At 39.5% G+C, this 16,216-nt stretch overlaps 4 protein-coding genes across 4 annotated transcripts; 2 read left to right on the top strand and 2 right to left on the bottom strand.

The window, feature by feature from the left end:
* Window positions 1–1,538: 1,538 nt before the first annotated feature.
* Window positions 1,539–2,215, top strand: ATC70_006562 (Extracellular metalloproteinase (Fungalysin); the record flags this gene model as incomplete). Its single annotated transcript, XM_064825836.1, has 4 exons — window positions 1,539–1,616; window positions 1,675–1,785; window positions 1,847–2,092; window positions 2,156–2,215. 4 exons carry the CDS (start codon window positions 1,539–1,541, stop codon window positions 2,213–2,215), a joined length of 495 nt encoding a protein of 164 aa, XP_064687350.1.
* A 750-nt stretch (window positions 2,216–2,965) lies between these two features.
* ATC70_006563 (uncharacterized protein) lies at window positions 2,966–4,245 on the top strand (the record flags this gene model as incomplete). The annotated part of the gene is made up of 5 exons (XM_064825837.1): window positions 2,966–3,085; window positions 3,147–3,217; window positions 3,281–3,377; window positions 3,432–3,686; window positions 3,751–4,245. 5 exons carry the CDS (start codon window positions 2,966–2,968, stop codon window positions 4,243–4,245), a joined length of 1,038 nt encoding a protein of 345 aa, XP_064687351.1.
* Window positions 4,246–6,613: 2,368 nt separating this feature from the next.
* ATC70_006564 (uncharacterized protein) lies at window positions 6,614–7,620 on the bottom strand (the record flags this gene model as incomplete). The annotated part of the gene is made up of 5 exons (XM_064825838.1): window positions 6,614–6,767; window positions 6,823–6,930; window positions 6,985–7,108; window positions 7,166–7,339; window positions 7,392–7,620. The coding sequence occupies 5 exons, from the start codon at window positions 7,618–7,620 to the stop codon at window positions 6,614–6,616; spliced, it is 789 nt and encodes a 262-aa protein (XP_064687352.1).
* A 4,454-nt stretch (window positions 7,621–12,074) lies between these two features.
* Window positions 12,075–15,935, bottom strand: ATC70_006565 (uncharacterized protein; the record flags this gene model as incomplete). The annotated part of the gene is made up of 6 exons (XM_064825839.1): window positions 12,075–12,793; window positions 12,844–13,126; window positions 13,185–14,394; window positions 14,456–14,615; window positions 14,689–15,580; window positions 15,642–15,935. 6 exons carry the CDS (start codon window positions 15,933–15,935, stop codon window positions 12,075–12,077), a joined length of 3,558 nt encoding a protein of 1,185 aa, XP_064687353.1.
* Between the last annotated feature and the right edge of the window lie 281 nt (window positions 15,936–16,216).

Genomic DNA, 16,216 nt, shown 5'->3' on the forward strand with positions numbered 1-16,216 from the left:
TGGCATATTGTAATTCTCTACCAGAATACCCAACCCAGAACAACAGCTTTCCTTGACAAGGTTGACATAAGGGAGCCAAGTAGAGGTGAAATCATTCGCCAGCAAGCAGCCAAAATGGATTCATTTTCCGCTACCGCTCTGCTTTAGATTGGACAAATATTAACAAAAATCGACCTCATTCATCTATTTTATGAACTTCGACTATATAAGTTGTGATAATTGTCTTATCCGCCCTTAAGCTTTCTTAGAGCACTTTTCAAGGCGCTTCATATAGTGCTAACCGATTGCAATGTTTTGAATAGACTTATTGCGTACTATTAGAAAATATTAAACCTGGTTTTTCGAGAAATTGTCCAAACTTTACATACAAAGATTCCATAAACAAAGTTTTAAGAGTTGCTTTGAATCAAGAGGAACATTTTGATTCAAAATACTCCATAGTAAAAGCCTTCATTTTGGAGGTCAAAAACGCGATCGTTTGAATCTCGATGAAAACCATGAGGGGTACCTCATGGTTTTTGGTCGATTTTTGGTCATTTTTTTTTTTGGTCCTCAAAAAGTTGAGCAAAGGTGTCAGGAAGTTACTGCTACTCAAGTACAATTGTTTGGTGTCATTCCGGCGGCTCAGGAAAGCTTACATGTCAAGATATGAAGGCTTTAAACTGTTCAATTTGGTTATTTATTGCTTTATAGAGTTTATTTACACAGTATGAAGCTCGTCTTTGGTAGCTATAATTTACTGGAAGGATAGTTCTGTAGCCTGTGAAACTTCTAATTCGAGTGGGAGGCATCTTAATTCTGGTAAAGCTAATTCATGCGATTATGATGCGTTATGTTGTTGGTAAGCTTATTAATAATGAAAATGAAAACCCGAATTTGCTGCTTGAGTACTATGGCTTTGCACCTTTGCCGGTGGCTTTATTCATCTTGTATGGCACACAATTCCTTAAAATTTTGAAAGAATATGATTTGTTTTTCTACTTTTTTTTGAATGCTTTGCAGTATATATATTAGATTAAGGGATATTATAGCAAATGAACAACATTTCGGAATAAGCTCTTGCTGTTGCATGAGACGATAAAACATTGCACTGATCTTTCCTTTTTGTGCCGTTTGGGGTTGTCCGAGTGACACCAAGCAGTTGCTTTCGACTGATGCTTAGCACAAATGTTTCAGTAGTAGTCAGTGCAAATCTCAGGAACATTTGAACTCTTCTACGCAACGACCTAGTGGATACATTTGGCAAACATTGAAATGAACCATCAGACATGAGATTCCGTCAAGATCAGCTTGTAATAGTATTATACATTGGACATTTGGTCAAATGAACATTTTGTCTCGCCGGGAGAACTGGCTGAGGGTGTGCATAAATCTCCAATCTCGAAACATGGAAAGTGAAAGAACATCAACATGCAACATGCGTCATCGTAAGATATTTTTAATGGCCGTAATTTCTAGTTGGATTCAAGAGAACGCGTCCATACGAACGAAAAGCTTTCATCTTTTTTTTTTTCATTTAAAAAACTTTTATTACAACCATGCCTCTCCATCCTACTGTTCTCTGGGCTCAAAGAGCCGATGTTCTCTATTTGACCGTCGAAATCTCTGACATCAAAGTAGGTTGCTGCTGTTAATACAACGGTCTCTGTTGACTAACACACAAATTGTTCGTAGGAGCACAAGATTGATTTGACCGAAACCAAGCTTAGATTCACCGGTGTTGGTGAGAAGGAGCAGAACCAATATGAAGCCGAGATTGAGTTCTACGGTAACGTTGATGTTGAGGTAAGTTTGCTGGATTACAGCATGAGGATGTTTGAAATCTCACACAGCATAACATGACTAGAAATCCAAGCAACACTTGACAGCCCGTAACCTGACAATGGCCATTTATAAGAAGGAGGAGGCTTGGTGGCCCAAGCTTCAAAAGGGCAACAAGCTCAATTTTGTTAAGGTTGATTTCCAAAAGTGGAGAGATGAGGATGATGAGGATGAGGAAACTCAACAGCCTGATCCCATGGGCGGTTTAGATTTCCAAAGTTTGATGGCCCAAGCTGGTGCCAGCGGTGGCTTGCCCAACATGGACAATATGGTAAGACTCTAGACATCAAGTGTGGTCATAAATCTAAACTGTAAACTAATTTTGTTCTATTAGCCTGAAGGAGATGACAGTGAGGAAGAAGAAGAAGAGGAGGAGTCAGCAGCAAAGAACTAAAAGGTTTTGCTTTATCATCATCACCACCATTTTTGTCAAATTTGTAGATCCAAATAATAAACTAAATATTGCGAGAAACACATTTGAAAATCACTATACATAAGAGTCTGGATACAAAAGAACCATATGCTCTATTTCTCAATATAGTAGCACATGTTTGCTATGAATATTTCGCTTGTAACTCAATATCAAACAAGCAGGCTTTACTCAGATACTTCTAGGAGGTCAGCTTGAAAGAAACTGCTGTAATGGCATGCTTGGACCTGTCGTATACTTGCTGGCATGGATGATTTTTTTTTCTGGAAAGATCGATTTTCTTGGATCGTTGTCATTGAAAGGGTATGTGCTCCCACACATCTCGCAAATGAGGCAATGGCTACTCTTGCCTTGATGAGATGCCACATGCTCTACAATAACACTTGCGGAATAATACTACCAGCAACAAGACGACGAAACAAGTACAACAATGATTTACATGTCTTTTTCCCAATACGGACTCCAGTTCCAGTTCTAAATGGGTAATGCGGAGATACACAAGAAAACATTAATAATATGATGGAAGCTTTCGTTCAAATTGAATGATGAGCGTGTGTGTGTACTATTGATTCGGATGAAAAAGGACTTAGCACTCCCTTTTGACTGTCTTCCCATAACCACATTATCTTTTTGGGAAGGAAACGAATGAAACAATAAGATTTTCTCTTTTCCCTCTTTCCTCTTTCCTCCCCTTCTTTTCGCAATACAAACAACATGGCTGAAGGTATGTCTGCTACCCTTATATCTGATATGAAAATTTACGAATTTGAGGCAGAAATCAAGCAAAAACTCAAGATGGAAGAATTGAAAAAAAGGTTCAGAGAAGTAGAAGGAGTAAGAAGCGAAATTTAAGGGTCTTTTTTTCGTAGCTCAGGTTGCTCATGATTTTGACCAGGAAAATGATCTGCTGCAAGAGAAATTAAACCGAGCACACAAGAGCATTAAAAGACTTCGACTCGAAAGAAGGTAAGCTTGATGATGAGCATGAAAAGTGTTTTGATGTTAACATTCAAAATCAAAAAAAAAAAGTATTCTGCTGGAAAGAATAGATAAAGGCTTTGAGAACGGCAGTGATTCTGATACCAATTATGATTCATTGTCGCATAATGACTTGACTATGAGCAAGGTACGTTTATTGTGTGTTGTCTGCCTAGTACACGTGTGCTGACATAGTCGACAGATATCAACACAACATCACAACCACAAACAATCTAAACAGGCCGAAAAGAATAGTAGCACAACTAGCACAACTGTCATCAAACCACCAAAGAAGAAAAAGGATCCAAATGCGCCCAAAGGCCCTGGAAATGTGTTTTTTATATTCTGCCGCCATGAACGTGACAAGATCAAGGAAGAAAATCCTGAAGAGAGCATCGGAGACGTTACTAGATTGTTAGGTCTTAAATGGAAAGGTTTGACGAGAGAGGAGAAGCGGGTCAGTGTTTCGAGCATTGCGCCAACGCATGAGTAGCATGACTGATAGAACCAAATCCTTGTAGGTATACTACGACATGTTCAAACAAGAGATGGATGACTATGAAGAGGCCATGAAAGTATACAAGAGTAATGGTGGTGCTAACGGTGTTTTGCCTCTGGAGGAAGATGACACTCCAAGAAGTCAGTCTGATCCTGCTGAAGAATTGGCAACTGATTCTGTGATGTCTTCTCCCGTATCTACCAGCACTGACAATATCATGCAGCAGCCTCACAACGAGTATCCACAAGATGAACATGCGTTTGATCGTAGCTCTCATCACAGTTATATGGCAGATGCTCACCAGCAACCTCTGTATCAACCACAATCGACCGATTTGATGTCGAATAACCAAGAGAATCGTTTGACTCAGCACCACCACCAGCCTCGTCATCCTCATCCAATTCAACAACAACTACAGCAACAGCCGCTCCAGTTAGCTATTATTGATAATAGCAACGCACTTCAAAAACCTGTGATGCCATTACATCCTCCTTCTGCTTCATACGACCACTTTTAAAAACTTGTATGTATTTTGTATAATGATGTAGCACTGCGATCTTCTCTCTGGCCTTGGTTACCCCTTTTCTTTAAAACCTCTCTAATGAAATTTATCGTATCGTAAAATAAACTCGCCTGTATTATTACAACACTGCAATTGTTGAATGTAAATGAAAAATGCTTCGTCTTTATTATACAGCCAGGGTATGTGAACCTTCAGTATATCAAGTATGGAAACGGTTTGCATATCAAATGGTAGCTGGAGATGAAATGTAAAGAGGCATTTGCTGATCTTCCTGTGTTTCATTCCAACTCGAAGATGAGCAGACAAAGACTACAAATGCAGTTGATATGCAGACTCTACAATAACGGCGATATAATTGTGTGCATGCAGTGATCGTCATTGGGATACATGGTCCATTATGCTTAGGGTGTGCGTATTAAATAATATGCAATGATTTTTATTGTAACGAGCCTTGAGACACTTTGGGTGATTTCCTGACCTACGCTTCGCTTCGGTGGAAACCAACCTGCACAGCAACAGCTCGCGTTACCGGTTGCCATGGCGTATCTTATCAGAATACTGCTATTTTCATTGTGAACCTCCACTTACACATGAAAGCCCTTCATATTATCTGTGGATCTGACTCCTATGTGATGCTTTACATCCATATCCACGTAGCTACTTCATATACCGGCAAGCAGCATACTGACATTTCCCCTTTTAGTCGTTAGTGTCCCTGATACAGCAAAGCCTGAGTGCATTTGAGCTTCGTTTTCTCGCGTTCAAGGCCGTTTTAGATTGTCATAATAGCACCAAACAGTTACTCTCATCTAGCAGTTACTCTCTGACACCTTTGCTCAGCTTTTTGGGGATCAAAAAAACATGGATGAGATTCGACCAAAAAGCATGAGGTATCCCTCATGGTTTTCATCAAAAATCAAACGATCACGTTTTTGACCTTGATAATGAAGACTTTTACTATGGCATATATAAGATTAATATGTTTCTATCGATCTAACGTAAACCCTGAAATTATCTTTGTGGGACATTAGTATGTAAAATTTCGACTTTTTGGCTAGAAACCTCATTTCATATTTTCATAAATTGCTTGATAATTTTATTCAAAACATCTATCTTACTTGGTACCATTGGATGCATCTTAAAAAGTACTTCGAAATTGTATTAGGAAGCAAAGGATGATCATCACAACTTGTATAGTCGAATCTTACAAAAGAGTTCTTTTTTTTTTTATTGATTGAGCCGCGTACACCAAGAGTAGGAAGTCATGGTGAAGAGGCGGGTGCAATTTAGATATGAACATACGGATAAAATATAAGATAAAATATACTAAAAAAAAAAATAAGATAAAATAATAAATAAACTACCTATTAGATAGTTTATGTTACAGTTAGGAGTGGCACTGATCTTCTGCAATGGTCTGGTGGACAATGCTTCGGATCCGGCTCAAGATAGCTGTATGATCAATAGGAACATGATCAAATATAAATTGCATGTGGGCAAGCCACAATTCAGCAAGAGTGATGAATAAAATGCGGTATGGCTTGATGCCTTCACGCTGGCAATACCAGATGTCGGCAAAATCAAGATACCTCAGAGCTTGTTGGATGTCGGCGATCGAGGTAGTTGACCAAAGAAATTCAAATATGACTCCCTGCCACACTTTCTCTTTAGATGGGCAAAGAAAGAGGAGGTGGCTCAAGGAATCTTTGACAGACAAACACACGGGACAGAGAGGAGACTCAAACATTGCAGGTATGATGCGATGGAGAAAGCGACGGTGGGGAATACATCCCAAAATGAGGCGGTATATCACATTACGTTGGACAGTGGTAAGCGACAGGGACCAAAAGAATTTCCAGCTTGCTGCCGAGATATACCGCAAGGTCAACGGGGGGAAGACAGACGAGAGAACGGCTAGCCGAAATTCTTTGGCCGAAGCCGGAACATTTGCGATAGATCGACCATCGTGGACAAAAGAGTTCAATCAAGTCGAAAAAAGACAAAATTTGTTCTATCTTGGGCCGAAAAAAAATCTGGGTTTGAATCAATTTTGGCGGCTGGTGGGCTGGCTGGCAAACTCAATGCCCTTTCCATTATGAAGGCAATAGAGTAATAGGTGCTTTTGAAGCGTATGAAAAGTAGATGGCAAATTGCATAGCACTACCGTTATCCGTGCTATTTTTCTTGCATTCTATATTTAATAGAGCCAGTCTATCAAAATACTTTCTAGATCAACTTCTTTCCTTTTTGAGGCTTTGAAAGTGTTTACGGACTGAACATTTATTATGTTATTATACTAAGCAAAATAAGAAGCTAAATGAATGAAAATACATGTTTATATATAAAAGGTAGGATGTTGGATCTATTTGGCCTTGTTGTACTTGGGATTACAGTTGACTGTGACAGATCTGACTGTAGCACTGATTGTTTCTCCCTTGACCCAGTTGATAGGTCCTTGAGCCCACTGAGTAGTGCCGGAAACAGCACTGGAATCCCAGAGGCCGATTTGGATAGCGCTAAACGATGCAAATGTGAGAACAATGCTCAGTCTGTACTAGATAAAAAACTTACGCAGCATGAGTAGGATAGGTACACTCTCCAGCATTATTACATTCGTTCTTGTTTTTAGCAGTGCGAATAAGTTTACCATCAACGAAAAATTCAATTCTTTCGGGGGACCTGAAAATCAATCAGGTGAGCAATCAGATCAGAGATGTGGACATCAAATCTTACCAGTCGAAGGTGTAATTGTGAAAACCAGAGGCAGTGTTAATAGCAACCTCAGTACTAGCACTATTCACACCATAAACTGGGCGTTTGCCATAGAAGAAGTTTGTCTGAACCTTGTTATGATTGGCTGTGCATGAACGAGCATGTTAGAGATTTGAGCAATGTAATTTGATAAACAACTTACCACCGAGCATTTCAAAATCGATTTCATCACCTCCAGGGGCAAGAACCACAGCGGCTGTCACAGCACCAGCTTTGCCTGCAGCTTGAATATCGAAAGAAACAGTACCGTAATGCAACAAAGTAGAGTAGACAAAGGTGGGAGAAGTAGGAGAAGCGTACTTGTTGTATGGATTATCTACGGTAGCTATGTTAGAAACAGAAGCTTATCATTAAAAAAGAATACATACTATTGTCAGATGAGTTGGTCATTCTAACGATCTGCTTGGGAGCTTCAAGAGTCATGACAAGGCCTTCATTCGTGATCTTCCAACCGTTAGTCAAACCTCCTTGTTCATTCCAATTACCAAGGCCTTTAGAAAACTCGGTAGTGCCTGAGGTACATTGATTCAAGGTGGCAGCAGAAGCAACAGCCCCAAAAAGAGCAACAGCGCAAAGAGAGAGATTGGAGATATACATGCTACAAGAAAGATTTATACAATCAAAAGAAATGCAAATGAGAAAAGAAAGGATCACTCGACCTGAGACCCTATTTAAGCTTTTTTTTTTTCTCCAACTCTCCCTATGAGTACTGAAATCGGGGAATCCGTTTTTCTGATTCAGTGATGGAAGATAGCTAAAGAATGAAATATACTGTTCAAATTATTGTCGATGTGTATGTTCGTTTTTTATTCCAATGTTGTCGATATCAAATTGTATCTGTTAATGTATGATTCGTGGACTTGCGACACGATCATTTTGCCTCTATGGCTCTCATCTATCCACTGGATATAGAACTGGTTGGTTAAACATAGTAATGACAGACAGGGATGCTACTAAAAATAAGGCGATATTTAAATCTGAGGGCCGAGACAAAGAAAAAAAAAAGAAACAATGGGTTTTTTATAGGCCATGTCTCAATCCCGTGAAAGTACAGTATTTTTGACGCTCACACATTATTGCTAGTGCTACGGTCAGTAAACCCTAATTTTTGACAGGCATGATCGTAACTCCACCATATCAAGCAATAGGCAGTGCTACGGCATGTTTAGCAAATCTAGAACATAAATATAATACAAAGCTGCCCTGAACTAAAAAAAAAAAAAAAAGTGCACATGTACTAGTTTTATATGTGATAACGAGAACGTCCATGCTTAACAAAGAGCCCATACGCATCTGGAGAAGAGAGCATCACATACCCAATTTCTCCACCTACAAGAATTTATTAAGAATCTGAAAATAAGACCTGGTCCTTAATTAGCGCAAAATGCGAGATCTCATTCTATTAATATATTCTGGATCATAACCCAATAAAGCTGTATGATATGGTGTTCACAGAAACTGGGAATCATCTAACTTACATGGAGGAGAGGGGAATATCTAAAACCCAACAAATATGGTTGACGTTGCCAAGACATAATTTGATTTCCTACACCATACGTTTGTACGCAAGCAAATCGCATCTTTTGATACTGTGTGTGGGAACTTGCTACAAATTCGATCATCACGCCATGATAGATTGTCTAGAGCTGTATGTTTGAGTATTTTGATGTAACCATGATTCCCAAACCATGTCATTCGGTTATATAATTGCATCAACATTGCCCAAAGCGGTGGTCAGTGCGTAGACACTTCCGAAGTTTGATATACGAATCGGCTCTCATAGTTGATTCGAGTGCCTACCATAAAGTCAAAGCACTTGATAGAACCTCAAACAGCAACACACGCGTACGGATCTACAAGACCAAGGTAGAATTTCCCAAAAGTTAGGTTGATAGTTGGATTCTGCACATGCATTCAATGGATACGGATGTACATGACAATAACCTTGCATCTCAAGAGCCATACAACAGATCTGCGCATTATACTAATGTACATGCCGATCCTGAACCATTGTTTTGTGTATCAGTAGAGACGGGTAGCAAAACATGCGCTTACCATTATATACTATATGCTTGAATTTTTACATTTATAAAGTATGGAGTAGAACATCACCGATTACTTTTTGCCATCAACTTGACATGCAGGCGACCGCAGTTTTAAAGTGCCCCTAGTTACCACGAGAAACATCAAAGTCTCCAACATGCTATTGAATATGTATTCCACATGTACTAGTTTTTAGCATACAAACCAGGATTCACACTCAAAATATCAACAGAATTTTCAATTTTGCATTTCGATTTAAAATTTTCGTAGGGAATTTTCGCAACGATTGAAGCCGCCAAGTATGGCAAATAATAATCAGGATATGGTGTATTGCTTAACTCGTAATCCACTCTATATGGAGCTTCCATAAGGATTGTTTACCTGTGTGATTAGCATGGCATTGGTTTTGCGCGCCAAAATTAATCAATCTCCGCTCAATTTGTTTTTGGTCCTGAATGGTTCATTTTCGATTAAATTACGACTTAATTGATCTATTTAGTCAAGTTCGACTATGTAAAATGCGGTGATCCTTCTATGCTCCTTTAAGCTTTCTAACAGTACTTTTTAATGCGCATCTAACGGTGCTAACTATACGAAACGCCTTGACTGAATATATTGAGCAATACTCGGAAATATGAAATGATGTTTTTGGCGAAAATGTCTAGATTTTGAATACCATGGTCTCACAAATATGCTTTCAGAGGCTGCGTTGGATTGAGAGGAACATTTTAAGTCAATATTGTTTTGGTAAAAGCCTTCATTTTTGGGGTCAAAAACGCAATCGTTTGATTTTCGATGAAGACCATAAGGTATCCCTGGGGGTGGCTAACGTACCAACAAAAAATTTCCTATTTTTCTTAACGTACCAACAAAATACTAAAGCTCATAAATGCACACCCTGTCCGGCAGTGCTGTCGCAGTGCTTGCTTTGTCTGCTATTTTTTCCTTGGGCTAACGTACCAACAAATTATCTCTAGACATTGATAGACTTGCAAACTTCTCGTATTGCAAGTAATATAAATACAAGACGATGAATGACAAAAATGCAAGTTTCTGGTTCCTATTAAGTATAAATTTGTCAATATAGGCTTTCAGTTTGAGCTGTGGTGTAATTTATTGATTTACATTACTGAGGAATAGTTGTAAATTTGTGCAGTCCAGAGAATGATTTTGAGTTTTACCAAAATCAATATGCCTCCTATTCAAATTAGAAGTTGCACAGACTGCAGAACTGCCCTCTTCAAGAATTTCAGCTATCCATCCACCAAGATGTGATTCACGCTGTGTAAATAAAAGCTGTAAAGCAAAAAACATTACCAATTTTGACAGCTTTCAAGCCTTCATAGCTTGACATGTAGACCTTTCTGAGCCACCGGAATAACACTAAATTGTTGTATTCGAGTAGTAGTAACTTCCTGACACCGTTGCTCAACTTTTTGGGACCAAAAAAAAACATGGCCAAAATTCCACTGAAAACCATGAGGTACCCCTCATGGTTTTTTACGAAAATTAAACGATCGCCTTTTTCACCTTGAAAAATAGAGACTTTTACTATGGTATATATTAATTCAAAACGTTTCTCTCGATCCAAAGCAACTTCTAAAACCACTTTTATGAGGATTTCATATGCAAAATATGGCTATTTTCGTTAAAAATCTCATTTCATATTTTACCAAATTGCTCAATAGTTTCATTCAAAGCACATATTATAATTAGTGCCATTGGAAGCGTCTTGAAAAGTACTCCAAGAATGTATTAGGAAGCGTAGGGTGATCTTCACAACCGATATAGTCGAATCTCGCAAAAGAGTTCGATCAAGTCGAAAAAGGACGATATCTGACCAATCTTGAACAAAAAAAAATGTCTGAGTTTGAATCAATTTTGGCAGGCTTCGCTGATGCTGGCTTACCTGAATGCCTTTCTGATGATGACAATGATAATTATGATACTGACCCAATGGAGACCATATATTTGAAAGAACAGTTACTTAGTCCAAATATATGTATATATATTTACTTTTGTTCAGAGTTTTTCCCTGTAAAAGTGTCTTTTGCAATGACAATAATCTCTCACTATTAATTGAATGTCTAAAATTTATGTGATATCTCTGAGTTGAGATGTCTTCGGCGAGAGCCCGCAGGGCAACGCCTTCATCTAGCGTAGCAAGATCGATCGGCTACTTGTCTTATACAAGAGATAAAATACATTGTTAGATTTAGTTGACATGTCAGGATCGAAAAAAAAATGTATGGCGAATGAAGAGGATATTTTGTTGGTACGTTAGCCAAAGTGTGTCTGTAGTAGGAAATGCTATTTTGTTGGTACGCTAAGAATATTTTGTTGGTACTTTAAGAATATCTTGCTATTGCGTTAGCCAACGTATGTCTATAGAAAACGATATTTTGTTGGTACGTTAACCAAAGTGTGTCCATAGGAAATCATATTTTGTTGGTATGTTAGCCACCCGTAGTATCCCTCATGGTTTTGAGCCGATTTTTGGCGATCCCAAAAAAGTTGAACAAAGGTATCAGAAAGTTGCTAATGAACGAGAGCAACTGTTTGGTGCTATTCTGGCGGTCTAGAATGGCTTCCAATGCGAGAAATCACTGCACAAATATATTCAGATTATGCTGTGTTTTGCATTCTTTTGAGTAGTAACAGGCACTATAAGCATGTTGTCTGCGCAAATATGGGTCGCTTTTGTTGATGTAAACGTGGAGCATCGTAAAAGAGTCAGATTTACATTTATAGGTAGTTTTAAACACTTCTGACACTATGGTGGAATATTGAAAGGTGTGCCATAGTAGGTGTGAGAGGGACTCAACGCTGCTACTGCCTTGGAGACGCAAACTAAAATGCATACGTATGTACCTATGATGGATCTGGCGATTCCACAGGCTTTAATTGAGGGGTTTATCAATGCAATGTCAAAAAGTACCATTGCCCTAGATACTGGCATTGTGTGCTACTCTATTATTACTACATGTCTAGTCTGACTATAATTGGAATCAAGCAAATCGAACCGTCTTTTTCTTCTTCTTTTCAGGTAAACTATCCTCCTTTTGACTTGAATATGGTGCGGACGAATTGTCTTCTCCAACAAGCGGTGGCGATAGAGAGTGCCTTCTCTTTCCACTGTAGTTTGATTGTGTGCTTGGTGGCGATAGTGTTGGCTTGATTTGATGGTGTTTTTCTTTGGCCATTAATCGCAATTTCCAAGGTGGAATTGAATCCATGATATCACCGTCACCTTCAATGTCTAAGATGATATCGCTTTCATCTTCTTGTTGACCTGCACTGCTATTGCTACTACTGTGCTCAAGACTGTCCCCGTGCACGTCGAATGCGCCAGTAAATGTGTGAGCATCCTGTTGTATTGAATGTCCTTCGTCTTGGTCAGATGCATCGACATCAATGTCGAATTCATCATACATCTGGCGCATATCACTAGGCGACAAAGCGAGTGGCGATTGTATCGATTCAGTCAAAGACGCCCCTTGAGTATTATCCATACCCTCTACTGTGTCGGCTGTTACAGATGGTTTCTTGGGTACGAAATCTAGTGGTGCATCAAGAGGCATAATCTTTTGCCGATATTCTCCAGTTTCGTGATCTTTATAAATAGTTCTCGGCAATGGTACAAAGCGAGCATGGTTCAAAATGTTGCGAAGCTTTGAATCAGCAAAAAATTCGCCTCTCTTTAGATTTTCCCTGTCTTCTTCCACCTCTGCAACGCAAATTTAGTTTGCAAATCAGCAAGATACAAAGCAGACATACCTTCACCGCTGGAGACCTGTTCTCGTCTTTTCAGCAATTCATCTTCAATAGTATTTTGAATGACCAATGTCTCAATATAGACGGGCTTGGTTTGTCCAATACGATGTGCACGTTTGATCGCTTGTTGTTCCATCGCTGTTTGCCACACAGGGCTGACAAAGAAGACACGAGTCGCTGCGGACAGATCAATGCCATACGCTGCTTTTTGTACAGCCATGATAATGACATTTGCATTGTCTGATGTGTTGAAGGTCAAGATCATTTGAGATCGTTTTGCATTGTTCTAACATAGATGGTCATTATTAGCCATGTAAACCAGGGAATACGGGATTTTGCTTTACCAGCTTATTATCTTGATACATGAGCACACGCACTCTTGCAAGCTCTAGAGCGAGATAGATTTCATACATTTCATTGTAATGCTGCGAAAAGATGATGCATTTTTCAGTGGCTTGATATTTACATACTTGATTGACCAGGTAGTTGATCTTTACACTTGAGCTAGACAGCACCCGAGCATCAGAGAACGCGTTGCGAGTATAGTAGGTTAGTTGACCTTCTGCTTGCTGCTGCTGGTGCTGCTCGTCTTTTTTGTCACTGTCGTCATCCATCTTCATATACAATGCTTCTTCCGCCGGCGTTTGAACATCGCCACTACTACTACGACCACCAGGCAACGCTTTACCAGACACATTAGACTTGTTCTTTCTCATGGCCATTTCCTGTGCTTGTTTCTTCCTTTTCTTGTTTAATTCGAACTCTTGCACACTCACCAATGTTCGATTGGACCCATCGTAGACAAACAAGTCTTTGGTATCGTCGTTTTTGGTGGCAGCAACAACATCCATGGCTTCAAACACACGTTGTGCGCTCACAATACAATGGTCGTCCCAGGGCAGAGTTCCCAGAGGCTCATAGACACCATGATCTCCCTTGAGCCAGCCCCACGTTTCCTTAAACAAAGGCGGCAGACCCTGTACAACGTATGACGGAGCATGTTGACCCATCATGCACACAAATATCTTGTTGCTCAATGCATCAAAGAGTACCTGCCGAATCCTGACAAGATCCTTGTTCTCTTCACCATAATCTGATACGCCTTGCTCCACGTCCAGGCATTTTTCAACGCAGTTATCGTACGCCATTTGCAATAGCTTGAGATCCACCGAGTGCCAGAGGCAGCTTTGCCATAGATTGAATACTGTCTCACGCAACGCTTTATGATTCTTTGCAGTAAATAGATAGTCGGGACCCTCTCTTTTGGACAAGATGGCATTCAGGCTGATCATGGCAATTTGACAATTGTGCGCAACCCACTGGTAGTAATCGAAATCGAGATACACGATGTTTTGGTGCAAAGGAGGTAAAGTTACTTCCTTTTCCATATCGATGCGTTGATTTCTGACCATGGTACGTTCCATGATGCTTGTTAATTTAGTGATAGCCCATGGCTTTCCCTCCAAAAACGGCTTGCTGATCATTTTATTCCATAGTTTCTTGTTCGATTTGAAAGGTTCTATATTCAATGCTTGTCCGAATAAGGTCCCAAGTCTAGACACAATACAAAAAATCAAAACAAACACACTTGAGAAATATGCCAACAGACTAGTACCTGTTTAAATCGTCCATTTGCGACTCTTGCCGGGTTCTCATAGAAGCTGATTCAGTCAAATTTTGAGTGGGTGTACCTGTACAAATCCATTTCCAGTTGGAAAATAGCTTGGATGATAGTTCGGATTGTCTGTTTTTTGAAGATAATCGATGCCCTTCATCTAAGAAAAAAAAATAGTAATGTTTGTTTATTATTGTTACCAAGAACTATATGGTTAAATTAATTTGTTGTACCAACTATCAATCTCTTCCAATGGACTTGTAGTAATGGCGAGGTATACTTTTCCACATTGGCCACTGAGCAAATACAAGCTCTTTCTCTGGTCGAGCCAATGTAAGGACACTGGCACACTTGACCTATTGCTGTAAGCATATACAGAAATAGCATTGTGTATCCGTACAACTTACTTTTAAAATCAAGACCACCTCTTGAGTTCTCAAGCGAGAATCTGTTCTGACTGATCAGCACTAAATCAGTGTCGGCTAATTGAATGGGTGCAATGATCTTTTGTTTAACATCATCATACACTAAAAATCGCAATTGACCATCTTGGATGTGTTTGTATATCTCCCCTGTCCACTGTGCAACCAAGTTGTCCGGTACCACAACCAATGTAGCATTGGATAAATAGACTGTGAGGGTAGTGAAACTGGGTTCAATGCGGCGAGACCTTTCGTAATAATGTGCAGGTATATCTGTCCATTCATAGTAGATGGGATACTTTTCAAACCAATCGACAACTTCTGACGGCAATTGCTGTCTCATAGGCTTCCAATTGATGCTTAGCTGTAGCATCATTGCCGCTGCAATCTCCTTTAGACTAGGAACAGCCCCCAAGGCATGCTTTGGATAGTTGGTTTTCAGTGTATGCGCATGGTGCATTGGATTGGACAGGTCCTTGGTCGCCATAATGGCTGCTAGGCAAATGCAGGTCTTTCCTGTACCCATATCTTCACATATGATACCGCCTTGTGCATCTGGTATATGCCTGGATTCCAATGCAATTTCACCTGTCATCTGGTTAAAATAGTAATATGAATTATCCGTGGCTATTAATCTGACGACTTCATAGGGCTCCACTGTAGAAGGAGCTAACTCTCGCTGCAATATCTTCCATAAAGAGTGCTATGTACTGTAGGCTTGAGCTGCATTATTCTTCTAAGGTATTTTTTTTTTCTCCTCTAACCTTTTGATAGGTATATAACTTCGTTTTCATGCCGGGTATTTCAACTTGTATGTCTTCATTCAGAAAACCCAAGATATCGGGATTCTTGCACCAATCTGATATGTGATGGTCTATATGAGGCGAAGGTAAATGAATAAAGATATCTAGAAGGCTTGATGTGGATGGGATGCCCATTGCTGATTGAAATTCGGCCATTGGGTCAGGGGATCGATTGACGAACAACATCAAATCCAGAAACTTGCTTGGCTCATTTTGTTTGCTCAAGAACACTTGTATTTGGATTCTACACAACATAGTGTTGAGAAGGGTGCAATTTGTGCCGATAATGTGTGATTTCTCAAGGCGATGTATTAGATGAATTTTCTTCAATTGGTGTTCGTTTTGAATGTACGGTTGGATCGACTCTATGCTGGTAATATGCGAGTCATGATATGGCGTGTTGAATGGAATAACAATGTGTCCCGCATCAATGATGTTCATTTAAAGGAGTTTTGATGTTGTGTGGTGCAATAGGGAAAGAAATCTGATATTTTTCTCCAGCCATTTGAAATGTTTACATGACTGTCTCTGGTGAC

The sequence above is a fragment of the Mucor velutinosus genome (genome assembly GCF_035048745.1).
Source record: "Mucor velutinosus strain NIH1002 chromosome Unknown tig00001547, whole genome shotgun sequence".
Taxonomy (NCBI): domain Eukaryota; kingdom Fungi; phylum Mucoromycota; class Mucoromycetes; order Mucorales; family Mucoraceae; genus Mucor; species Mucor velutinosus.